The sequence below is a fragment of the Peromyscus leucopus genome, chromosome 2 (genome assembly GCF_004664715.2).
Source record: "Peromyscus leucopus breed LL Stock chromosome 2, UCI_PerLeu_2.1, whole genome shotgun sequence".
In the NCBI taxonomy this organism is placed as follows: domain Eukaryota; kingdom Metazoa; phylum Chordata; class Mammalia; order Rodentia; family Cricetidae; genus Peromyscus; species Peromyscus leucopus.
Genome location: NC_051064.1, coordinates 91898015 through 91924206, shown reverse-complemented (window position 1 = coordinate 91924206; position 26192 = coordinate 91898015). Strand labels below are relative to the sequence as shown.

The window sequence follows — 26192 nt, the reverse complement described above, 5'->3', positions numbered from 1 at the left end:
AGATGAGGGAGACCATGAAATCAAAATAAAATAAAGCAATCAACAAATGAGGATCTTCCTACATACCATTAAAAAAGTAAAACATGAAAAAAGATAAAAATGGAGTGTCTGCCTTTCTTGGTGATGTCTTCAATTGCTGAGATAAAATATAATGACTTAAAGCATTTTGGGGTAGAAATTGTTTACTTTAGTTTAAGATCACAGCATATTACATCACTGACAGAGGTTTGGCAGGATCTTAATCAGGGCAAGAACCTGAAGGCCGGGGCTGATATAGAGGTCATGGAGGAACACACTGTCTACTGCCTTGATGCCTCAGTGCCTGCTCAGCCTGCTTTCAAATACTCTGCAGGACCACCTGCCCAGGGGCTGGATCGCTCATAGTGTGCTGGACACTCCTACAGCATCATCAGTTATTAAAATGATTGAGAGACTGGTCTCCAGTGTGAATCTGAAGAGACATCTTCCCTGGTGAGATCCCTTCTTCCCACATGAACCTATCTGGTGTCAGGTTGAACTTAGAATTATCCAGGTAAATTCCATTCATAATATCCTCAAAAACATACCTTGAAATAAATCTAAAAAGGGAAGTGAATGCAAATCTTCTAAAGCAACACAGCCAATTACTCACAATTTCATTGGGTATCTTTTTCTATTTTATTTTTTTCATTTTACATACTAAGCCCAGTTTTCCCTCCCTCTTTTTCTCCTGCACTCACCTTTAATACCCCCCCCCAATCCTCAAAGGAGATAAGGCCTCCCTTGGGTAGTCAACAAAGTGTAGCATACCAAGTTGAACATAGCTCCCCACTGCTTCAGGCTGAGCAAGGTGTCCCAGCATAGGGTTTTGGCTCCCCAAAACCAGTTTTTGCACTTGGGACAATCCTGGTCCCACTGCCAGGGCCTCACAAACAGATCAAGCCGCACAAGTCTCAGCAGCATTCAGAGAGCCTAGTTGGGTCCCATGCAGGTCTGCCAGCTGTCAATCCAGAGTACCAGGGCTCCCACTAGATCAGGTCAGCTGTCTCTGTGTTTTTCCCCATCATGACCTTGACTCCCATTCCCCTTTGCTCCTAGGATCTCTCCTCCCTCTCTTCTACTGATCCCCAGGAACTCAGCCCAGTGCTTGGACTAGGATCACAGAATCTGTTTGCTAACTGTTGCCAGTTTTGCATGGGTACACCGCCATCTAGTGGAACACAGGCAACCTCTCAGGGGCCCATTACTGAGGATAAGTGAATCTTCCATTCCCAGCAGCCATCAGTTGAAAATAGTTCCTCAGCTAGGGCTGGGATTTCCTGACATGCTCCCTGCTTGAAACTGGAATTTTATCTGTCTCCATCATACTCAGATAGCACCAGTCACCGCTGCTATCAATATGGACCTGCAGCTACTATATTGTGTCTACAAACCCCTGTTTCCTGCAGTCAGAAAGTGTCTCTGGGAATCCCCATCTTCCTGCCAGCTCTTGTGTAAAGAGTACTGCCCTATGGAAGCCAGGAAAGCCATACTGGTCTTTGCTCAGACACTTATTCCCTGTACATTAACCACTTGTAAGGGTCTGTGTCCAGTCATCTATTGTCATGAGAACCTCCTCTGAGGAGCACTGAGAGATGCACTTAACCTCTGTGAGATGTGGAGGGTGAGGTATAAAATCAGTCCTTTTGACAACCACGGCCATTGCTCTTATTCTTGACATTCCTGCTCTCCAGCAGCTTCCTGTTTCCACAGGTGTATTAAGATTGATATTACCGGGAAGAAAATCAATGAAATTTTGACTGTGATTGCATTGACTCTGCAGTTCACGTTCCAAAATGCACTCGGTTTGATGTAAAATTACTTTATTTTGTGGCCATTGAACTTTTAAGTTGAGCACTCCTAACACTGCTGCTATCGCTTCCCCTCTGGGATGACATCACTTCCTTTTTTGCTTTCATTTCAAGTGACACCACAATTTCAGTTCAATGCCACCAAGCAACGTCAGTATCTTCTCTCTAGGAAAGTGGAAAAAAGAAACAAAATATTCAAGGTAATGAAAATTCAAAAGAGAAATGACATCCACCATGGAGCCACCATCACCACAGAAAAATTAAATGAAAAATTATACACATATTGCAGTACTCAAACTCTTCTATCTGAGAGAATCCCTCAAGGCTCTTCTGCTCAATTTTCAAATGGACAAAGACAGAGTTTGTGCAGTATCCACTACTAAAGTAAAACTGAATAAATATCTGTAAGTCTAAACTTCTGTGTAACTAATAGGCAATCAGAGGCACTGCTATTACCGTGTCTTCTGGTCTACATGTATATCCACCTCCTAACTTCAGGCACAGCAAGCACTCAGTGAGCAAATATTGATCACAAAACTAGATTTTGGAAAAACCACAAATACTTATATCTTACAAATGTCCTCAGGACAAACTGGGGCATTTACACATCACTACAGACCACGGGGTCTTCTGATGTTGACATCTGGGGATTCTTGACACTCTAATCTCTGGTCAAGTGTTCACTGCTGAGCACAAAAGCCTTTCTAATGAATCCACTGAAACGAAAGCATCGATGTTCTAGGATATATGACGCTAAAAACCAAGCAAGCACCACACTGTGTGTGAGTGCTGATGTCATCAAGATATGGAGAGCAGTCTCAGAGAGTGGGGTACAAGAAGAGGGCTGAGGACCTTGTGCCCCAATGTGCAGCAAAGAGTGTTTGTAGACTCAAAAGCCACCGATGAGTCACAGGGCACTTAGAGAAAAGGCAGCAACCAAGGATCACAGTCTCTAAACTCAGACACAGCTAGAAAGAACATGCATTCCATTTGGGGTAGTTGTTGCTGGTCAAAAAATCCTCGAAACAGGAATGGTGGGCAGAAAGGGAGATGTATCCATGGATCCTGACTTCGAAGGAACTGTGAAGCACAAGATAATGGCTGAAAAAACTGGTCCATGACAGAGAGATCTTTTTCAGAGCCGTTTTGTTAACTGTAGAGGTCCCAATGTCTATAACACAGAGAAGCCTGAACTGTTCTTCATTCAGAGGAAGGGTCTCCTGGAACAGTAAAGAGTTCAAGAAACCCACAGGCCAAGACGGCATCCCTTTCCATCCAAGGACAGAGGAAACAATACTGTAAAGTTTAAGGCTGAAACTTTTCCTTAGAGCAAAGCATAGATGATAAATTTTATGAGTTTTTGTGAACATTGTGTGTGTGTGTGTGTGTGTGTGTGTGTGTGTGTGTGTGTGCAGTAAAGATCATGCCACAGCAGGAATGTAGAGTGAGAGAACAACTTCCATGAGTCAGTTTTCTGCTCCCACCATGAGTTCCAGGGATGAACATGAATATGTCAGTCTTGACCAGGAAAATCTTATTGATTGTGCCATAATAACCATCAAATGATCATTCAATAAATGCCTAATATACAATAAAAAACAAATTTGATCCTTCATATACTTAAGAATTCAAGTATATTAAGACAACTAGAAAAAAATCTCAACCTCAAACCCTAACCAACATACATAAGATTTTGACATGTGCCATTTCTTCAAATAATACCTGTAGACTCACCAAAAATTATTTGAAATAAAATTGAGGTTACAAATCAGGTAGCTATATTAAGGAACAAATATGACCCACAAATTTCAATGTAACATGAACTTCAAGAAATTTTCAGGACAATTATCAGGTGTAATGTTTTATGCTTTACAGGTAAGTGATTTCACACAGGAAAGGTATATCTGTGCTCTACATATCAACCCTAATATCTTTCAGGAATAAACTCTAGAGAAACTTTGTTGAGGGAGCATTGACCTTGGAAGCAATAATGAAAACAAAAAAGGTGGGAAAAAATGGCAAGAAACAAGCCTGAGATGACTGAAAGAAAGTGAAAAGTACATGGGAGAATAATTGGAGGGCATTCAGAAAATGGAAACTAGTGCTTTCTCTTATTTAAGACACATGGACCCAGCCAGGATGGACTTCAGAGAACCTAGAGGCAAAACTTCAAGACCACAGAGCCCAGAGGACCAGCAGCATCTGCAACATTCACAATGGCCAGGCCCTGTGCTCTCCTGACATTCCTGGTGGTGATGCACTACTGGTCAAGCTGCTGTCTGGGATGTGACCTGCCTCAGACTCATCACCTCAGGAACAAGAGAGCCTCCACACTCCTGGCACAAATGAGGAGACTCTCCCCTCTCTCCTGCCTCAAGGACAGAATGGACTTTGCATTCCCTCTGGAGAAGGTAGATGCCCAGCACATCCAGAAGGCCCAAGCCATCCCTGTTCTGAAGGAGCTGACCCAGCAGGTCCTGATCCTCTTCAGCTCAAAGGACTCCTCTGCTGCTTGGGAGACAAGCCTCCTAGACACATTCTGCCCCTGACCTCCACAAGCAGCTCAAAGACCTGCAAGCTTGTCTGATGGAGCAAATTGAGGTGCAGGAACCTTCCCTAAGCCAGGAAGACTCCCTGGTGGCTGTGAGGAACTACTTCCACAGGATCACTGTCTACCTGAAGGAGAAGAAACACAGCCCCTGTGCCTGGGAGGTGGTCAGAGCAGAAGTCAGGAGAGCCCTGTCTTCCTCAGCCAAGCTGCTGGCAGGATTGACTGAGGAGAAGGAGTAAGACCTGAGCCAAAGTGGAGAGGACTCTCCTGGGCTGGGATCCTGCACCTCACTGCTCAGATTTGGCCTTCTTCAAGTTCTCTTTACTTTGACATCACTGATTCATCTTGCCTGGATAGTTATCCTAATATTGGGTTATGTTTCGTTCATGTATAAGGGCATTTGCTTATGGTTCATATGTTTTATTTTCTTTTTTATTTATTTATTTTTATTATTTCTTCTGCTTGTTTGTCTATCTGCATGATTTTAGTTATTTTTAATACCATAGAATTTCATATTTTCTTTAAATTATCAAACTGTAACTGTTAATTTATTTCTTCTATTCAATAAATTTTTTACTATACATGCTTAATCTTCTGTGTCAGCTACTCTATCTATTGAAAACTTTTTGATGCTTCTAAACTCATTCTGTATACCATAAATATAACACACCTGGACTCGGTAGGAAATAATACTGAAGCAATGTGTACTGCTTAGACTTAAGAGGTGAGTTGATGCAGCCATCTCATAGTTCCTGTTCACTGATGGTAAAAATCTTACTTCTCTCCATTAGATAGTACTCCTCTGGATGTATAGCCAGCATGCTGTACAGAAGGAAACCAGAACATCTTGCATGTGTTCCATTGTGTATTAGTCCTCCTGACAAACAATTCCCCCTGACATCCCTGGCCTCCCTTAACTAACATTTGACTCCCAACTTCTATCAGATGAACTCGATTGGATTCCAAAGATGAGGGAGACCATGAAATCAAAATAAAATAAAGCAATCAACAAATGAGGATCTTCCTACATACCATTAAAAAAGTAAAACATGAAAAAAGATAAAAATGGAGGGTCTGCCTTTCTTGGTGATGTCTTCAATTGCTGAGATAAAATATAATGACTTAAAGCATTTTGGGGTAGAAATTGTTTACTTTAGTTTAAGATCACAGCATATTACATCACTGACAGAGGTTTGGCAGTATCTTAATCAGGGCTAGAATCTAAAGGCTGGGGCTGATATAGAGGTCATGGAGGAACACACTGTCTACTGCCTTGATGCCTCAGTGCCTGCTCAGCCTGCTTTCAAATACTCTGCAGGACCACCTGCCCAGGGGCTGGATCGCTCATAGTGTGCTGGACACTCCTACAGCAGTCATCAGTTATTAAAATGATTGAGAGACTGGTCTCCAGTGTGAATCTGAAGAGACATCTTCCCTGGTGAGATCCCTTCTTCCCACATGAACCTATCTGGTGTCATGTTGAACTTAGAATTATCCAGGATAAATTCCATTCATAATATCCTCAAAAACATACCTTGAAATAAATCTAAAAAGGGAAGTGAATGCAAATCTTCTAAAGCAACACAGCCAATTACTCACAATTTCATTGGGTATCTTTTTCTATTTTATTTTTTTCATTTTACATACTAAGCCCAGTTTTCCCTCCCTCTTTTTCTCCTGCACTCACCTTTAACACCCCCCCCCTCTAATCCTCAAAGGAGCTAAGGCCTCCCTTGGGTAGTCAACAAAGTGTGGCATACCAGGTTGAGCATAGCTCCCCACTTCTTCAAGTCGGAGCAAGGTGTCCCAGCATAGGGTTTTGGCTCCCCAAAGCCAGTTCTTGCACTTGGGACAAGTCCTGGTCCCACTGCCAGGGCCTCACAAACAGATCAAGTCACACAAGTCTCAGCAGCATTCAGAGAGCCTAGTTGGGTCCCATGCAGGTCTGCCAGCTGTCAATCCAGAGTACCAGGGCTCCCACTAGATCAGGTCAGCTGTCTTTGTGTTTTTCCCCATCATGACCTTGACTCCCATTCCCCTTTGCTCCTAGGATCCCTCCTCCCTCTCTTCTACTGATCCCCAGGAGCTCAGCCCAGTGCTTGGACTAGAATACAGAATCTGTTTGCTAACTGTTGCCAGTTTTGCATGGGTACAATGCCATCTAGTGGAACACAGGCAACCTCTCCGAGGCCCCATTACTGAGGATAACTCAATCTTCCACTCCCAGCAGCCATTAGTTGAAAATAGTTCCTCAGCTAGGGCTGGGATTTCCTGACATGCTCCGTGCCTGAAACTTGAATTTTATCTGTCTCCATCATACTCAGACTGTGCATGCAGTCACAGCTGCTATCAATATGGACCTGCAGCTACTGTATTATGTCTACAAACCCCTTTTTCCTGCAGTCAGAAAGTGTCTCTGGGAATCCCCATCTTCCTGCCAGATCTTTTGTAAAGCGTACTGCCCTATGGAAGCCAGGAAAGCCATGCTGGTCTTTGCTCAGACACCTATTCCTTGTACATTGACCACTTGTTAGGGTCTGTGTCCAGTCATTCATCTACTGCCATGAGAACCTTCTCTGAGGAGCACTGAGAGATGCACTTATCCTCTGTGAGATGTGGAGGGTGATGTATAAAATCAGGCCTTTTGACACCATGGCCATTGCTCTTATTCTTGACATTCCTGCTCTCCAGCAGCTTCCTGTTTCCACAGATGTGTTAAGATTGATATTACCGGAAAGAAAATCATTGATATTTTGAATGTGATTGCATTGACTCTGCAGTTCACGTTCCAAAATGCACTTGGTTTGATGTAAAATTACTTTATTTTTCGGCCATTGAACTTTTAAGTTGAACACTATAAACATTGCTGCTATTGCTTCCCCTCTGGGATGACATCACTTCCATTTTTTGCTTGCATTTCAAGTGACACCACAATTTCAGTTCAATGCCACCAAGCAACGTCAGTATCTTCTCTCTAGGAAAGTGGAAAAAAGAAACAAAATATTCAAGGTAATGAAAATTCAAAAGAGAAATGACATCCACCATGGAGCCAACATCACCATAGAAAAAATAAATGAATAATTATACATATTGGCAATACTGGAACTCTTCTATGTGATAGAATCCCTCAAAGTTCTCCAATGCTCAGTTTTTGAATGGACAAAGACAGAGTGTGTGCAGTATCCACTACTAAAGTAAAATTACATACATATCTGTAGGTCCAATCTTCTGGATAACTAATAGGCAATCAGAGGCACTGCTATCACTGCGTCTTCTGGTCTGTATTTCCACCTCCCAACTTCAGGCACAGCAAGCACTCAGTGAGCAAATATTGGCCACAAAACTATATTTTGGAAAAACCACAAATACTGACCTAGTGCAAATGTCCTAAGGACAAACTGGGACATTTGCACATCACTGTAGATTACAGGGTCTTCTGCTCTTGGTATCTGGGGATTCTTGACACTCTGATCTCTGGCCATGTGTTCACTGCTGAATCCACTGAAACCAGAGCAGTCATCTTCTAGCACTATGATGCTAAAAACCAAGCAAACACCACACTGTGTGTGAGTGCTGACGTCATCAAGATAAGGTGAGCAGTCTCAGGGAGTGATACAAGAAGAGGGCTGAGGACACTCTGCCCCACTGTGCAGCAGAGAATGTGAGTAGACACAAACCCCAATGCAGAAGACACAGGGAACTTAGAGAAAAGGCAGCAACCAAGGATTACAGTCTCTAAACTCAGACACAGCTAGAAAGAACTTGCATTCCATTTTGGGTAGTTGTTGCTGGTCAAAAAAATCCTCTGAACAGGAATGGTGGGCAGAAAGGGAGATGTATCCATGGATCCTGACTTCGAAGGAACTGTGAAGCACAGGACAATGGCTGACAAAACTGGTCCATGACAGAGAGATTTTTTTCAGAGCCGTTCTGTTAACTGTAAAGGTCACAATGCCTATAACACAGAGAAGCCCCGGCTGTTTTTCTTGAAGACCAATGGTCTCCGGAAATACTAAACAGTTCAAGAAACCCACAGGCCAGGTCGGCATCCCTTTCCATCCTAAGGACAGAGGAAACAATTGTGTAAAGAATAAGGCTAAAACTTTTCCTTAGAGCAAAGCATAGATGATAAATTTTATGAGTTTTTGTGAACATGTGTGTGTGTGCAGCAAAGATCATGCCACAGCAGGCATGTGGAGTGAGAGAACAACTTCCATGAGTCAGTTTTCTGCTCCCACCATGAGTTCCAGGGATCAACATGAATATGTCAATCTTGATCAGGAAGCTCTTATTGATTGTGCCATTACAACCACCAAATGATCATTCAAGAAATACCTAATATACAATAAAAGCCAAATTTAATTTTTTTATAAACTTTAGAATTGAACTCTATTAAGACTAGTAAAAATAACTCACCCTTGCAGCCCTAAACAAAACAGATAAGATTTTGACATGTGCCATTGTTTCAAATAACACTTGTAGACTCACAAAAAAATATTTGAAAAATAATTGACATTATAATTTAAATAGGTATATTAATATATAAATATGACCCACAAAATTTAAATGCAGCATGAACTTCAAGAAATTTTCAGGACAATTATCTGATGTAAGTTTTATGATTTACAGGTAAGTGATTTCACACAGGAAAGGTTTATCTGTGTTATAAATATCAACCCTAATGTCTCTCAGGAATAAACTCTAGAGAAACTTTGTTGAGGAAGCATTGACAGTGGAAGCAATAATGAAAACAAAAGAAAGGTGGGAAAAAATGACCAGAAACAAGCAGAGAATGACTGAAAGAAAGTGAAAAGTACATGGGAGAATAATGGGAGGGCATTCAGAAAATGGAAACTAGTGCTTTCTCTTATTTAAGACACATGGACCCAGCCAGGATGGACTTCAGAGAACCTAGAGGCAAAACTTCAGGACCACAGAGCCCAGAGGAACAGCAGCATCTGCCACATTCACAATGGCCAGGCCCTGTGCTCTCCTGGCATTCCTGGTGGTGATGCACTACTGGTCAAGCTGCTGTCTGGGGTGTGACCTGCCTCAGACTCATCACCTCAGGAACAAGAGAGCCTCCACACTCCTGGCACAAATGAGGAGACTCTCCCCTCTCTCCTGCCTCAAGGACAGAATGGACTTTGCATTCCCTCTGGAGAAGGTAGATGCCCAGCAGATCCAGAAGGCCCAAGCCATCCCTGTTCTAAAGGAGCTGACCCAGCAGGTCCTGATCCTCTTCAGCTCAAAGGACTCATCTGCTGCTTGGGAGACAAGCCTCCTAGACACATTCTGCACTGACCTCCACCACCAGCTCAAAGACCTGCAAGCTTGTCTGATGGAGCAAGGTGAGGTGCAGGAACCTTCCCTGAGCCAGGAAGACTCCCTGGTGGCTGTGAGGAACTACTTCCACAGGATCACTGTCTACCTGAAGGAGAAGAAACACAGCCCCTGTGCCTGGGAGGTGGTCAGAGCAGAAGTCAGGAGAGCCCTGTCTTCCTCAGCCAAGCTGCTGGCAGGACTGACTGAGGAGAAGGAGTAAGTCCTGAACCAAAGTAGAGAGGACTCTCCTGGGCTAGGATCCTGCACCTCACTGCTCAGATTTGGCCTTCTCCAAGAACTCTTTGAGTTTGTTATCAAACTAGCCTGGATAGTTATCCTAATATTGGGTTATATTGTGTTGATCTGTAAGGGCACTGGTTTATTGATACAGATGTCTTATTTATTCCTTTGTTTATATATATATATATATACTTATATTTATTATATATATACTTATATTTATAAATATATATATTTGTTAAATATATTTATTTATCAGTTCTGCTTGTCTGTCTATTTACATGATTTTAGTTATTTTTTTTTTTTTTTTTTTTTGGTTTTTCGAGACAGGGTTTCTCTGCGTAGTTTTGCGCCTTTCCTGGAGCTCACTTGGTAGCCCAGGCTGGCCTCGAACTCACAGAGATCCGCCTGGCTCTGCCTCCCGAGTGCTGGGATTAAAGGCGTGCGCCACCACCGCCCGGCTGATTTTAGTTATTTTTAATACCATAGAATTTCATATTTTCTTTAAGGTATCAAACTGTATTGTTAATGTATTTCTTCTGTTCAATAAATTTTTTACTATACATGTTTAATCTTATTTGTCAGCCATTAGATCATTTGAAAACTTTTTGATGCTTTTAAACTTATTCTGTACACCATAAACATTAAACACCAGGATTCAGTAGGAAATAATACTGAAAGCAATGTGTACTGATTTGACTTAAGAGGTGAGTTGATGCAACCATCTCATAGTTCACTGATGGTAAAATCTCACTTATTTCCATTAGATAGCACTCTTCTTAATGTGTGGCCAGCATGCTGTACAGAAGGAAACCAGACATCTTGCTTGTGTTCTGTTGTGCCTTAGTCCTCTTGACCAACTAATTCCCCTGAATTCACTGGCCCCAGTAAAAAAATTTGACTCCCAACTTCTATCAGATTAAGTCGATTGGATTCCAAAGATGAGGGAGACCATGAAACCAAAATAAAATAAAGTACAAAACAAATGAGGATCTTCCTACATACCGTTAAAAAAGTGAAATATGATAAAAGAAAAAATGGAGTGTCAGCCCTGTCTTGGTGATGGCTTCAATTGCTGAGATACAATGTCATGACCTAAATCAGTTTGGGGTAGAAATTGTTTATTTTGCTTTAAAATCACAGCATATTACATCACTGACATTGGTTTGGCAAGATCTTAAACAGGGCAGGAACATGAAGGCGGGGGCTGATATAGAGGTCATGGAGGAACACACTGTTTCCTGTCTTGATGCCTCAGGGCCGCTCAACCTGCTTTCTAATACTCTTCAGGACCACCTGCCCATGCTTGGATCACCCACAGTGTGCTGGACACTCCTACAGCAGACATCAGTTACTAAAATGATTTAGAGACTGGTCTCCAGGGCAATTCTGTAGAGAAATCTTCCCTGGTGAGATCCCTTCTTCCCACATGACCCTATCTGGTGTCAAGATGAATTTAGAATTATCCAGGTAAAATTGCATTCATAACAGCCTCAAAAAAACATACCTTGAAATAAATCTAACAAGGGAATTGATATTCTTCTAAAATTACAAGCTAATACCTCTCAATTTCATTAGGTATCTTTTTATTTAAATTTTTTTCTTTTAACATTATAAACCCAATTATACCTCCATTGTCCTCTCCTGCTCTTCACTCCATAACCGCCCCCTCCCCCCATTCAGTCCTCGGATAGTAGTACTACCTCTCATGGATAGTCTGCAAAGTATAGCATACAAAGCTGAGGCATGGCACAGCCACTATCCACTGCTTCAAGGCTGAACAGGGTATCCCCAGCAAAGGGTCTGTGCTTCAAAAGCCAGCTCTTGCACTTGGGATAAATCCTGCTCCCTCTGTTAGGGGCTTCACAAAAAGATCAAGCCACACAAGTCTCAGCCACATTCAGAGGACATAGTTGGGTCCCATGCAGGTCTGCCAGCTGTCAATCCAGAGTCCCAGGGCTCCCACTAGATCAGGTCAGCTGTCTCAGTGTTTTCCCCCATCATGATCTTGACTCCCTGCCCACTTTGCTCCTAGGTCCCACCTCCCTCTCTTCTACTGATCTCCAGGACCTCAGCCCAGTGCTTGGACTAGGATCACAGAATCTGTTTGCTAACTGTTGCCAGTTTTGCATGGGTACACCGCCATCTAGTGGAACACAGGCAACCTCTCCAGGGCCCCATTACTGAGGATAACTGAATCTTCCACTCCCAGCAGCCATCAGTTGAAAATAGTTCCTCAGCTAGGGCTGGGATTTCCTGACATGTTCTCTGCTTGAAACTGGAATTTTATCTGTCTCCATCATACTCAGACTGTGCATGCAGACACAGCTGCTATCAATACGGACCCGCAGCTACTGTATTATGTCTACAAACCCCTGTTTCCTACAGTCAGAAAGTGTCTCTGGGAATCCCCATCTTCCTGCCAGCTCTTGTGTAAAGAGTACTGCCCTATGGAAGCCAGGAAAGCCATACTGGTCTTTGCTCAGACACTAATTCCTGTACACTAACCACTTGTAAGGGTCTGTGTCCAGTCATCTATTGCCATGAGAACCTCCTCTGAGGAGAACTGAGAGATGCACTTAACCTCTGTGAGATGTGGAGGGTGATGTATGAAATCAGGCCTTTTGACAACCACGGCCATTGCTCTTATTCTTGACATTCCTGCTCTCCAGCAGCTTCCTGTTTCCACAGGTGTGTTAAGATTGATATTACCAGGAAGAAAATCAATGAAATTTTGACTGTGATTGCATTGACTCTGCAGTTCGTGTTCCAAAATGCACTCGGTTTGATGTAAAATTACTTTATTTTGTGGCCATTGAACTTTTAAATTGAGCACTCCTAACACTGCTGCTATCGCTTCCCCTCTGGGATGACATCACTTCCTTTTTTTGCTTACATTTCAAGTGACACCACAATTTCAGTTTAATGCCACCCACAACTTCAGTATCTTCTCTCTAGGAAAGTGGAAAAAAGAAACAAAATATTCAAGGCAAAGAAAATTCAAAAGAGAAATGACATCCACAATGGAGCCACCATCACCACAGAAAAATTAAATGAAAAATTATACACAATTTCAGTACTCAAACTCTTCTGTCTGAGAGAATCCCTCAAGGCTCTTCTGCTCAATTTTCAAATGGACAAAGACAGAGTTTGTGCAGTATCCACTACTAAAGTAAAACTGAATAAATATCTGTAAGTCTAAACTTCTGTGTAACTAATAGGCAATCAGAGGCACTGCTATTACCGTGTCTTCTGGTCTACATGTATATCCACCTCCTAACTTCAGGCACAGCAAGCACTCAGTGAGCAAATATTGATCACAAAACTAGATTTTGGAAAAACCACAAATACTTATATCTTACAAATGTCCTCAGGACAAACTGGGGCATTTACACATCACTACAGACCACGGGGTCTTCTGATGTTGACATCTGGGGATTCTTGACACTAATCTCTGGTCAAGTGTTCACTGCTGAGCACAAAAGCCTTTCTAATGAATCCACTGAAATGAAAGCATCGATCTTCTAGGACTTATGACACTAAAAACCAAGCAAGCACCACACTGTGTGTGAGTGCTGATGTCATCAAGATATGGAGAGCAGTCTCAGAGAGTGGGGTACAAAAGAGGGCTGAGGACCTTGTGCCCCAATGTGCAGCAGAGAGTGTTTGTAGACTCAAAAGCCACCGAAGAGTCACAGGGCACTTAGAGAAAAGGCAGCAACCGAGGATCACAGTCTCTAAACTCAGACACAGCTAGAAAGAACATGCATTCCATTTGGGGTAGTTGTTGCTGGCCAAAAAATCCTCGAAACAGGAATGGTGGGCAGAAAGGGAGATGTATCCATGGATCCTGACTTCAAAGGAACTGCGAAGCACAGGACAATGGCTGACAAAACTGATCCATGACAGAGAGATCTTTTTCAGAGCCGTTCTGTTAACTGTAGAGGTCACAATGACTATAACACAGAGAAGCCTGAACTGTTCTTCATTCAGAGGAAGGGTCTCCTGGAACAGTAAAAAGTTCAAGAAACCCACAGGCCAAGACGGCATCCCTTTCCATCCAAGGACAGAGGAAACAATACTGTAAAGTTTAAGGCTGAAACTTTTCCTTAGAGCAAAGCACAGATGATAAATTTTATGAGTTTTGGTGAACATGTGTGTGTGTGTGTGTGTGTGTGTGTGTGTGTGTGTGTGTGTGTGTGTATGCAGTAAAGATCATGCCACAGCAGGCATGTGGAGTGAGAGAACAACTTCCATGAGTCAGTTTTCTGCTCCCACCATGAGTTCCAGGGATGAACATGAATATGTCAGTCTTGACCAGGAAAATCTTATTGATTGTGCCATAATAACCATCAAATGATCATTCAATAAATGCCTAAGATACAATAAAAAACAAATTTGATCCTTCATATACTTAAGAATTCAAGTATATTAAGACAACTAGAAAAAAATCTCAACCTCAAACCCTAACCAACATACATAAGATTTTGACATGTGCCATTTCTTCAAATAATACCTGTAGACTCACCAAAAATTATTTGAAACAAAATTGAGGTTACAAATCAGGTAGCTATATTAAGGAACAAATATGACCCACAAAATTCAATGCAACATGAACTTCAAGAAATTTTCAGGACAATTATCAGATGTAATGTTTTATGCTTTACAGATAAGTGATTTCACATAGGAAAGGTATATCTGTGCTCTACATATCAACCCTAATATCTTTCAGGAATAAACTCTAGAGAAACTTTGTTGAGGGAGCATTGACAGTGGAAACAATAATGAAAACAAAAGAAAGGTGGGAAAAAATGGCAAGAAACAAGCAGAGAATGACTGAAAGAAAGTGAAAAGTACATGGGAGAGTATGGATGGGCAATCAGAAAATGGAAACTAGTGCTTTCTCTTATTTAAGACACATGGACCCAGCCAGGATGGACTTCAGAGAATCCAGAGGAGAAGGTTCAGGACCACAGAGCCCAGAGGACCAGCAGCATCTGCAACATTCACAATGGCCAGGCCCTGTGCTCTCCTGACATTCCTGGTGGTGATGCACTACTGGTCAAGCTGCTGTCTGGGATGTGACCTGCCTCAGACTCATCACCTCAGGAACAAGAGAGCCTCCACACTCCTGGCACAAATGAGGAGACTCTCCCCTCTCTCCTGCCTGAAGGACAGAATGGACTTTGCATTCCCTCTGAAGAAGGTAGATGCCCAGCACATCCAGAAGGCCCAAGCCATCCCTGTCCTGCAGGAGCTGACCCAGCAGGTCCTGATCCTCTTCAGCTCAAAGGACTCATCTGCTGCTTGGGAGACAAGCCTCCTAGACACATTCTGCACTGGCCTCCACCACCAGCTCAAAGACCTGCAAGCCTGTCTGATGGAGCAGGGTGGGGTGCAGGAACCTTCCTCGAGCCAGGAAGACTCCCTGGTGGCTGTGAGGAACTACTTCCATAGGATCACTGTCTACCTGAAGGAGAAGAAACACAGCCCCTGTGCCTGGGAGGTGGTCAGAGCAGAAGTCAGGAGAGCCCTGTCTTCCTCAGCCAAGCTACTGGCAGGACTGACTGAGGAGAAGGAGTAAGTCCTGAGCCAAAGTGGAGAGGACTCTCCTGGGCTGGATCCTGCACCTCACTGCTCAGATTTGGCCTTCTTCAAGTTCTCTTTACTTTGACATCACTGATTCACCTTGCCTGGATAGTTATCCTAATATTGGGTATGTTTCGTTCATGTATAAGGGCATTTGCTTATGGTTCAGATGTTTTATTTTCTTATTTATTTATTTATTTATTTATTTTTATTATTTCTTCTGCTTGTTTGTCTATCTGCATGATTTTAGTTATTTTTAATACCATAGAATTTCATATTTTCTTTAAATTATCAAACTGTAACTGTTAATTTATTTCTTCTATTCAATAAATTTTTTACTATACATGCTTAATCTTCTGTGTCAGCTACTCTATCTATTGAAAACTTTTTGATGCTTCTAAACTCATTCTGTATACCATAAATATAACACACCTGGACTCGGTAGGAAATAATACTGAAGCAATGTGTACTGCTTAGACTTAAGAGGTGAGTTGATGCAGCCATCTCATAGTTCCTGTTCACTGATGGTAAAAATCTTACTTCTCTCCATTAGATAGTACTCCTCTGGATGTATAGCCAGCATGCTGTACAGAAGGAAACCAGAACATCTTGCATGTGTTCCATTGTGTATTAGTCCTCCTGACAAACAATTCCCCCTGACATCCCTGGCCTCCCTTAACTAACATTTGACTCCCAACTTCTATCAGATGAACTCGATTGGATTCCAAAGATGAGGGAGACCATGAAATCAAAATAAAATAAAGCAATCAACAAATGAGGATCTTCCTACATACCATTAAAAAAGTAAAACATGAAAAAAGATAAAAATGGAGTGTCTGCCTTTCTTGGTGATGTCTTCAATTGCTGAGATAAAATATAATGACTTAAAGCATTTTGGGGTAGAAATTGTTTACTTTAGTTTAAGATCACAGCATATTACATCACTGACAGAGGTTTGGCAGGATCTTAATCAGGGCAAGAACCTGAAGGCCAGGGCTGATATAGAGGTCATGGAGGAACACACTGTCTACTGCCTTGATGCCTCAGTGCCTGCTCAGCCTGATTTCAAATACTCTGCAGGACCACCTGCCCAGGGGCTGGATCGCTCATAGTGTGCTGGACACTCCTACAGCATCATCAGTTATTAAAATGATTGAGAGACTGGTCTCCAGTGTGAATCTGAAGAGACATCTTCCCTGGTGAGATCCCTTCTTCCCACATGAACCTATCTGGTGTCAGGTTGAACTTAGAATTATCCAGGTAAATTCCATTCATAATATCCTCAAAAACATACCTTGAAATAAATCTAAAAAGGGAAGTGAATGCAAATCTTCTAAAGCAACACAGCCAATTACTCACAATTTCATTGGATATCTTTTTTTATTTTATTTTTTTCATTTTACATACTAAGCCCAGTTTCCACTCCCTCCCTTTCTTCTGCACTCACCTTTAACACACACACCCCAATCCTCAAAGGAGATAAGGCCTCCCTTAGGAGTCAACAAAGTGTAGCATACCAGGTTGAACATAGCTCCCCACTGCTTCAAGGCTGAGCAACATGTCCCAGCATAGGGTTTGGACTCCCCCAAGCCAGTTCTTGCACTTGGGACAAGTCCTGGTCCCACTGCCAGGGCCTCACAAACAGATCAAGCCACACAAGTCTCAGCAACATTCAGAGGGCCTAGTTGGGTCCCATGCAGGTCTGCCAGCTGTCAGTCCAGAGTCCAGGGCTCCCACTAGCTCAGGTGAGCTGTCTCTCTGTTTTTCCCCATCATGATCTTGACTCCCATTCCCCTTTGCTCCTAGGATCTCTCCTCCCTCTCTTCTACTGATCCCAGGAGCTCAGCCCAGTGCTTGGACTAGGATCACAGAATCTGTTTGCTAACTCTTGCCAGTTTTGATAGGGTACACCGCCATCTAGTGGAACACAGTCAACCTCTCAGGGGCCCCATTACTGAGGATAACTGAATCTTCCACTCCCAGCAGCCATCAGTTGAAAATAGTTCCTCAGCTAGGGCTGGGATTTCCTGACATGTTCCCTGCTTGAAACTGGAATTTTATCTGTCTCCATCATACTCAGACTGTGCATGCAGTCACAGCTGCTATCAATATGGACCCGCAGCTACTATATTGTGTCTACAAACCCCTGTTTCCTACAGTCAGAAAGTGTCTCTGGGAAACCCCATCTTCCTGCCAGCTCTGTGTAAAGAGTACTGCCCTATGGAAGCCAGGAAAGCCATACTGGTCTTTGCTCAGACACTTATTCCCTGTACATTAACCACTTATTAGGGTCTGTGTCCAGTCAGTCACCTACTGCCATGAGAACCTTCTTTGAGGAGCACTGAGAGATGCACTTATCCTCTGTGAGATGTGGAGGGTGATATGGAGGGTGATGTGGAGGGCACAATAAGAGCCATTGCTCTTATTCTTGACATTCCTGCTCTCCAGCAGCTTCCTGTTTCCACAGGTGTGTTAAGACTGATATTACCGGGAAGGAAATCATTGATATTTTGACTGTGATTGCAATGACTCTGCAGTTCACGTTCCAAAATGCACTCGGTTTGATGTAAAATTCCGTTATTTTTCAGCCATTGAACTTTTAAGTTGAACACTATAAACATTGCTGCTATTGCTTCCCCTCTGGGATGACATCACTTCCTTTTTTTGCTTTCATTTCAAGTGACACCACAATTTCAGTTCAATGCCACCAAGCAACGTCAGTATCTTCTCTCTAGGAAAGTGGAAAAAAGAAACAAAATATTCAAGGCAATGAAAATTCAAAAGAGAAATGACATCCACCATGGAGCCAACATCACCATAGAAACAATAAATGAATAATTATACATATTGGCAATACTGAAAATCTTCTATGTGATAGAATCCCTCAAAGTTCTCCAATGCTCAGTTTTTGAATGGACAAAGACAGAGTGTGTGCAGAATCCATTACTAAAGCAAAATTACACAAATATCTGTAGGTCCAATCTTCTGGATAACTAATAGGCAATCAGAGGCACTGCTATCACTGCGTCTTCTGGTCTGTATTTCCACCTCCCAAGTTCAGGCACAGCAAGCACTCAGTGAGCAAATATTGGCCACAAAACTATATTTTGGAAAACCCACAAATACTTACCTAGTGCAAATGTCCTAAGGACAAACTGGGACATTTGCACATCACTGTAGATCACAGGATCTTCTGCTCTTGACATCTGGGGATTCTTGACACTCTGATCTCTGGCCATGTGTTCACTGCTGAATCCACTGAAACCAGAACAGCCATCTTCTAGCACTATGATGCTAAAAACCAAGCAAACACCACACTGTGTGTGAGTGCTGACGTCATCAAGATAAGGTGAGCAGTCTCAGGGGTGGGGTACAAGAAGAGGGCTGAGGACACTCTGCCCCACTGTGCAGCAGAGAATATGAGTAGACGCAAACCCCACTGCAGAAGTCACAGGGCACTTAGAGAAAAGGCAGCAACCAAGGATTACAGTCTCTAAACTCAGACACAGCTAGAAAGAACTTGCATTCCATTTTGGGTAGTTGTTGCTGGTCAAAAAAATCCTCGAAACAGGAATGGTGGGCAGAAAGGGAGATGTATCCATGGATCCTGACTTCGAAGGAACTGTGAAGCACAGGACAATGGCTGACAAAACTGGTCCATGACAGAGAGATTTTTTTCAGAGCCGTTCTGTTAACTGTAAAGGTCACAATGCCTATAACACAGAGAAGCCCCGGCTGTTTTTCTTGAAGACCAATGGTCTCCGGGAATACTAAACAGTTCAAGAAACCCACAGGCCAAGTCGGCATCCCTTTCCATCCTAAGGACAGAGGAAACAATTGTGTAAAGAATAAGGCTAAAACTTTTCCTTAGAAGAAAGCATAGATGATAAATTTTATGAGTTTTTGTGAACATGTGTGTGTGTGCAGCAAAGATCATGCCACAGCAGGAATGTGGAGTGAGAGAACAACTTCCATGAGTCAGTTTTCTGCTCCCACCATGAGTTCCAGGGATGAACATGAATATGTCAGTCTTGATCAGGAAGCTCTTATTGATTGTGCCATTACAACCACCAAATGATCATTCAAGAAATACCTAATATACAATAAAAGCCAAATTTAATTTTTTTATAAACTTTAGAATTGAACTCTATTAAGACTAGTAAAAATAACTCACCCTTGCAGCCCTAAACAAAACAGATAAGATTTTGACATGTGCCATTGTTTCAAATAACACTTGTAGACTCACAAAAAATTATTTGAAAAATAATTGACATTATAATTTAAATAGGTATATTAATATATAAATATGACCCACAAAATTTAAATGCAGCATGAACTTCAAGAAATTTTCAGGACAATTATCTGATGTAAGGTTTTATGATTTACAGTAAGTGATTTCACACAGGAAAGGTTATCTGTGCTCTACATATCAACCCTAATGTCTCTCAGGAATAAACTCTAGAGAAACTTTGTTGAGGGTGCATTGACAGTGGAAGCAATACCGAAAACAAAAAGGGTGGGAAAAAATGGGCAGAAACAAGCAGGAGAATGACTGAAAGAAAGTGAAAAGTACATGGGAGAATAATGGGAGGGCATTCAGAAAATGGAAACTAGTGCTTTCTCTTATTTAAGACACATGGACCCAGCCAGGATGGACTTCAGAGAACCTAGAGGCAAAACTTCAGGACCACAGAGCCCAGAGGAACAGCAGCATCTGCAACATTCACAATGGCCAGGCCCTGTGCTCTCCTGACATTCCTGGTGGTGATGCACTACTGGTCAAGCTGCTGCCTGGGATGTGACCTGCCTCAGACTCATCACCTCAGGAACAAGAGAGCCTCCACACTCCTGGCACAAATGAGGAGACTCTCCCCTCTCTCCTGCCTCAAGGACAGAATGGACTTTGCATTCCCTCTGGAGAAGGTAGATGCCCAGCACATCCAGAAGGCCCAAGCCATCCCTGTTCTGAAGGAGCTGACCCAGCAGGTCCTGATCCTCTTCAGCTCAAAGGACTCATCTGCTGCTTGGGAGACAAGCCTCCTAGACACATTCTGCACTGACCTCCACCACCAGCTCAAAGACCTGCAAGCTTGTCTGATGGAGCAGGGTGAGGTGCAGGAATCTTCCCTGAGCCAGGAAGACTCCCTGGTGGCTGTGAGGAACTACTTCCACAGGATCACTGTCTACCTGAAGGAGAAGAAACACAGCCCCTGTGCCTGGGAGGTGGTCAGAGCAGAAGTCAGGAGAGCCCTGTCTTCCTCAGCCAAGCTGCTGGCAGGACTGACTGAGGAGAAGGAGTAAGTCCTGAGCCAAAGTGGAGAGGACTCTCCTGGGCTGGGATCCTGCACCTCACTGCTCAGATTTGGCCTTCTCCAAGAACTCTTTGAGTTTGTTATCAAACTAGCCTGGATAGTTATCCTAATATTGGGTTATATTGTGTTGATCTGTAAGGGCACTGGTTTATTGATACAGATGTCTTATTTATTCCTTTGTTTTTATATATATACTTATATTTATCATATATATACTTATATTTATAAATATATATATTTGTTAAATATATTTATTTATCAGTTCTGCTTGTTTGTCTATTTACATGATTTTAGTTATTTTTAATACCATAGAATTTCATATTTTCTTTAAGGTATCAAACTGTATTGTTAATGTATTTCTTCTGTTCAATAAATTTTTTACTATACATGTTTAATCTTATTTGTCAGCCATTAGATCATTTGAAAACTTTTTGATGCTTTTAAACTTATTCTGTACACCATAAACATTAAACACCAGGATTCAGTTGGAAATAATACTGAAAGCAATGTGTACTGATTTGACTTAAGAGGTGAGTTGATGCAACCATCTCATAGTTCACTGATGGTAAAATCTCACTTATTCCATTAGATAGCACTCTTCCGAATGTGTGGCCAGCATGCTGTACAGAAAGAAACCAGACATCTTGCTTGTGTTCTGTTGTGCCTTAGTCCTCTTGACCAACTAATTCCCCTGAATTCACTGGCCCCAGTAAAAAAATTTGACTCCCAACTTCTATCAGATTAAGTCGATTGGATTCCAAAGATGAGGGAGACCATGAAACCAAAATAAAATAAAGTACAAAACAAATGAGGATCTTCCTACATACCGTTAAAAAAGTGAAATATGATAAAAGAAAAAATGGAGTGTCAGCCCTGTCTTGGTGATGGCTTCAATTGCTGAGATACAATGTCATGACCTAAATCAGTTTGGGGTAGAAATTGTTTATTTTGCTTTAAAATCACAGCATATTACATCACTGACATTGGTTTGGCAAGATCTTAAACAGGGCAGGAACATGAAGGCGGGGGCTGATATAGAGGTCATGGAGGAACACACTGTTTCCTGTCTTGATGCCTCAGGGCCGCTCAACCTGCTTTCTAATACTCTTCAGGACCACCTGCCCATGCTTGGATCACCCACAGTGTGCTGGACACTCCTACAGCAGACATCAGTTACTAAAATGATTTAGAGACTGGTCTCCAGGGCAATTCTGTAGAGAAATCTTCCCTGGTGAGATCCCTTCTTCCCACATGACCTATCTGGTGTCAAGATGAATTTAGAATTATCCAGGTAAAATTGCATTCATAACAGCCTCAAAAAAACATACCTTGAAATAAATCTAACAAGGGAATTGATATTCTTCTAAAATTACATAGCTAATGCCTCTCAATTTCATTAGGTATCTTTTTATTTAAATTTTTTTCTTTTAACATTATAAACCCAATTATACCTCCATTGTCCTCTCCTGCTCTTCACTCCATAAACCCCCCCCATTCAGTCCTCGGATAATAGTACTACCTCTCATGGATAGTCTGCAAAGTATAGCATACAAAGCTGAGGCATGGTACAGCCACTATCCACTGCTTCAAGGCTGAACAGGGTATCCCCAGCAAAGGGTCTGGGCTTTAAAAGCCAGCTCTTGCACTTGGGACAAATCCTGCTCCTGCTGTTAGGGGCTTCACAAAAAGATCAAGCCACACAAGCATCAGCCATATTCAGAGGACATAGTTGGGTCCCATGCAGGTCCCCCAGCTGTCAATCCAGAGTCCCTGAGCTCCCTCAAGCTCGGGTAATCTGTCTCTGTGGTTTTCCCTATTATGATCTTGACTCCCTGCACCCTTTACTCCTAGGATCAGATCTCCCTCTCTTCTACTGATCTCCCGGAGCTCAGCCCAGTGCTTGGACTTGGTTCATTGAATCTCTTTGCTAACTGTTGCCAGGTGTGCATGGATACACCGCCATCTAGTGGACACGGGCAACCTCTCAGGGGCCCCATTACTGAGGATAACTCAGTCTTCCTCTCCCAGCAGCCATCAGTTGAAAATAGTTCCTCAGCTAGGGCTGGGATTTCCTGACATGCTCCCTGCTTGAAACTGGAATTTTATCTGTCTTCATCATACTCAGATTGTGCATGCAGTCACAGCTGCTATCAATATGGACCTGCAGCTACTATATTGTGTCTACAAACCCCTGTTTCCTGCTGTCAGAAAGTGTCTCTGGGAATCCCCATCTTCCTGCCAGCTCTTGTGTAAAGAGTACTGCCCTATGGAAGCCAGGAAAGCCATACTGGTCTTTGCTCAGACACTTATTCCCTGTACATTAACCACTTGTAAGGGTCTGTGTCCAGTCATCTATTGCCATGAGAACCTCCTCTGAGGAGCACTGAGAGATGCACTTAACCTCTGTGAGATGTGGAGGGTGAGGTATAAAATCAGGCCTTTTGACACCTCGGTCATTGCTCTTATTCTTGACATTCCTGCTCTCCAGCAGCTTCCTGTTTCCATAGGTGTGTTAAGATTGATATTACCGGGAAGAAAATCATTGATATTTTGTCTGTGATTGCATTGACTCTGCAGTTCGTGTTCCAAAATGCACTCGGTTTGATGTAAAATTACTTTATTTTGTGGCCATTGAACTTTTAAGTTGAGCACTCTTAACACTGCTGCTATTGCTTCCCCTCTGGGATGACATCACTTCCTTTCTTTTGCTTTCATTTCAAGTGACACCACAATTTCCGTTCAATGCCACCAAGCAACGTCAGTATCTTCTCTCTAGGAAAGTGGAAAAAAGAAACAAAATATTCAAGGCAATGAAAATTCAAAAGAGAAATGACATCCACCATGGAGCCAACATCACCATAGAAACAATAAATGAATAATTATACATATTGGCAATACTGAAAATCTTCTATGTGATAGAATCCCTCAAAGTTCTCCAATGCTCAGTTTTTGAATGGACAAAGACAGAGTGTGTGCAGTATCCACTACTAAAGTAAATTACATAAATATCTGTAGGTCCAATCTTCTGGATAACTAATAGGCAATCAGAGGCACTGCTATCACTGCGTCTTCTGGTCTGTATTTCCACCTCCCAAGTTCTGGCACAGCAAGCACTCAGTGAGCAAATATTGACCACAAAACTATATTTTGGAAAAACCACAAATACTTACCTAGTGCAAATGTCCTAAGGACAAACTGGGACATTTGCACATCACTGTAGATCACAGGATCTTCTGCTCTTGACATCTGGGGATTCTTGACACTCTGATCTCTGGCCATGTGTTCACTGCTGAATCCACTGAAACCAGAACAGCCTTCTTCTAGCACTATGATGCTAAAAACCAAGCAAACACCACACTGTGTGTGAGTGCTGATGTCATCAAGATAAGGTGAGCAGTCTCAGGGAGTGGGGTACAAGAAGAGGGCTGAAGACATTCTGCCCCACTGTGCAGCAGAGAATGTGAGTAGATGCAAACCCCACTGCAGAAGTCACAGGGCACTTAGAGAAAAGGCAGCAACCAAAGATTACAGTCTCTAAACTCAGACACAGCTAGAAAGAACGTGCATTCCATTTTGGGTAGTTGTTGCTGGTCAAAAAAATCCTCGAAACAGGAATGGTGGGCAGAAAGGGAGATGTATCCATGGATCCTGACTTCGAAGGAACTGTGAAGCACAGGACAATGGCTGACAAAACTGGTCCATGACAGAGAGATTTTTTTTTTCAGAGCCATTCTGTTAACTGTAAAGGTCACAATGCCTATAACACAGAGAAGCCCCGGCTGTTTTTCTTGAAGACCAATGGTCTCCGGGAATACTAAACAGTTCAAGAAACCCACAGGCCAGGTCAGCATCCCTTTCCATCCTAAGGACAGAGGAAACAATTGTGTAAAGAATAAGGCTAAAACTTTTCCTTAGAGCAAAGCATAGATGATAAATTTTATGAGTTTTTGTGAACATGTGTGTGTGTGCAGCAAAGATCATGCCACAGCAGGCATGTGGAGTGAGAGAACAACTTCCATGAGTCAGTTTTCTGCTCCCACCATGAGTTCCAGGGATCAACATGAATATGTCAATCTTGATCAGAAAGCTCTTATTGATTGTGCCATTACAACCACCAAATGATCATTCAAGAAATACCTAATATACAATAAAAGCCAAATTTAATTTTTTTATGAACTTTAGAATTGAACTCTATTAAGACTAGTAAAAATAACTCACCCTTGCAGCCCTAAACAAAACAGATAAGATTTTGACATGTGCCATTGTTTCAAATAACACTTGTAGACTCACAAAAAATTATTTGAAAATAATTGACATTATAATTTAAATAGGTATATTAATATATAAATATGATCCACAAAATTTAAATGCAGCATGAACTTCAAGAAATTTTCAGGACAATTATCTGATGTAAGGTTTTATGATTTACAGGTAAGTGATTTCACACAGGAAAGGTTTATCTGTGTTATAAATATCAACCCTAATGTCTTTCAGGAATAAACTCTAGAGAAACTTTGTTGAGGAAGCATTGACAGTGGAAGCAATAATGAAAACAAAAGAAAGGTGGGAAAAATGGGCAGAAACAAGCAGGGGATGACTGAAAGAAAGTGAAAAGTACATGGGAGAATAATGGGAGGGCATTCAGAAAATGGAAACTAGTGCTTTCTCTTATTTAAGACACATGGACCCAGCCAGGATGGACTTCAGAGAACCTAGAGGCAAAACTTCAGGACCAAAGAGCCCAGAGGACCAGCAGCATCTGCAACATTCACAATGGCCACGCCCTGTGTTTTCCTGACATTCCTGGTGATGATGCACTACTGGTCAAGCTGCTGTCTGGGATGTGACCTGCCTCAGACTCATCACCTCAGGAACAAGAGAGCCTCCACATTCCTGGCACAAATGAGGAGACTCTCCCCTCTCTCCTGCCTGAAGGACAGAATGGACTTTGAATTCCCTCTGGAGAAGGTGGATGCCCAGCACATCCAAAAGGCCCAAGCCATCCCTGTTCTGAAGGAGCTGACCCAGCAGGTCCTGATCCTCTTCAGCTCAAAGGACTCATCTGCTGCTTGGGAGACAAGCCTCCTAGACACATTCTGCACTGACCTCCACCACCAGCTCAAAGACCTGCAAGCCTGTCTGATGGAGCAGGGTGGGGTGCAGGAACCTTCCCTGAGCCAGGAAGACTCCCTGGTGGCTGTGAGAAACTACTTCCACAGGATCACTGTCTACCTGAAGGAGAAGAAACACAGCCCCTGTGCCTGGGAGGTGGTCAGAGCAGAGGTCAGGAGAGCCCTGTCTTCCTCAGCGAAGCTGCTGGCAGGACTGACTGAGGAGAAGGAGTAA

The 26192-nt window shown here is 42.5% G+C and overlaps 4 protein-coding genes and 1 pseudogene across 4 annotated transcripts; all 5 read left to right on the top strand.

Moving 5' to 3' along the window:
• Positions 1 to 4020: 4020 nt before the first annotated feature.
• Positions 4021 to 4619, top strand: LOC114685146 (annotated as a pseudogene).
• Positions 4620 to 9352: 4733 nt separating this feature from the next.
• LOC114685147 (interferon alpha-12-like) lies at positions 9353 to 9925 on the top strand. The gene has a single exon (XM_028859762.1). The coding sequence runs from the start codon at positions 9353 to 9355 to the stop codon at positions 9923 to 9925; it is 573 nt and encodes a 190-aa protein (XP_028715595.1).
• A 4982-nt stretch (positions 9926 to 14907) lies between these two features.
• Positions 14908 to 15529, top strand: LOC114685144 (interferon alpha-12-like). The gene has a single exon (XM_028859761.2). The coding sequence runs from the start codon at positions 14957 to 14959 to the stop codon at positions 15527 to 15529; it is 573 nt and encodes a 190-aa protein (XP_028715594.1). The 5' UTR covers positions 14908 to 14956.
• A 4698-nt stretch (positions 15530 to 20227) lies between these two features.
• LOC114685150 (interferon alpha-12-like) lies at positions 20228 to 20887 on the top strand. Its single transcript, XM_028859764.1, has one exon. The coding sequence runs from the start codon at positions 20263 to 20265 to the stop codon at positions 20833 to 20835; it is 573 nt and encodes a 190-aa protein (XP_028715597.1). The 5' UTR covers positions 20228 to 20262; the 3' UTR covers positions 20836 to 20887.
• A 4732-nt stretch (positions 20888 to 25619) lies between these two features.
• On the top strand, positions 25620 to 26192 carry LOC114685152 (interferon alpha-12-like). The gene has a single exon (XM_028859766.1). The coding sequence runs from the start codon at positions 25620 to 25622 to the stop codon at positions 26190 to 26192; it is 573 nt and encodes a 190-aa protein (XP_028715599.1).

What these genes read in the sequence shown, in the direction of transcription:
- LOC114685147 (XM_028859762.1), top strand. Translation starts at nt 9,353, where the DNA reads ATGGCCAGGCCCTGTGCTCTCCTGGCATTCCTGGTGGTGATGCACTAC.
- LOC114685144 (XM_028859761.2), top strand. Translation starts at nt 14,957, where the DNA reads ATGGCCAGGCCCTGTGCTCTCCTGACATTCCTGGTGGTGATGCACTAC.
- LOC114685150 (XM_028859764.1), top strand. Translation starts at nt 20,263, where the DNA reads ATGGCCAGGCCCTGTGCTCTCCTGACATTCCTGGTGGTGATGCACTAC.
- LOC114685152 (XM_028859766.1), top strand. Translation starts at nt 25,620, where the DNA reads ATGGCCACGCCCTGTGTTTTCCTGACATTCCTGGTGATGATGCACTAC.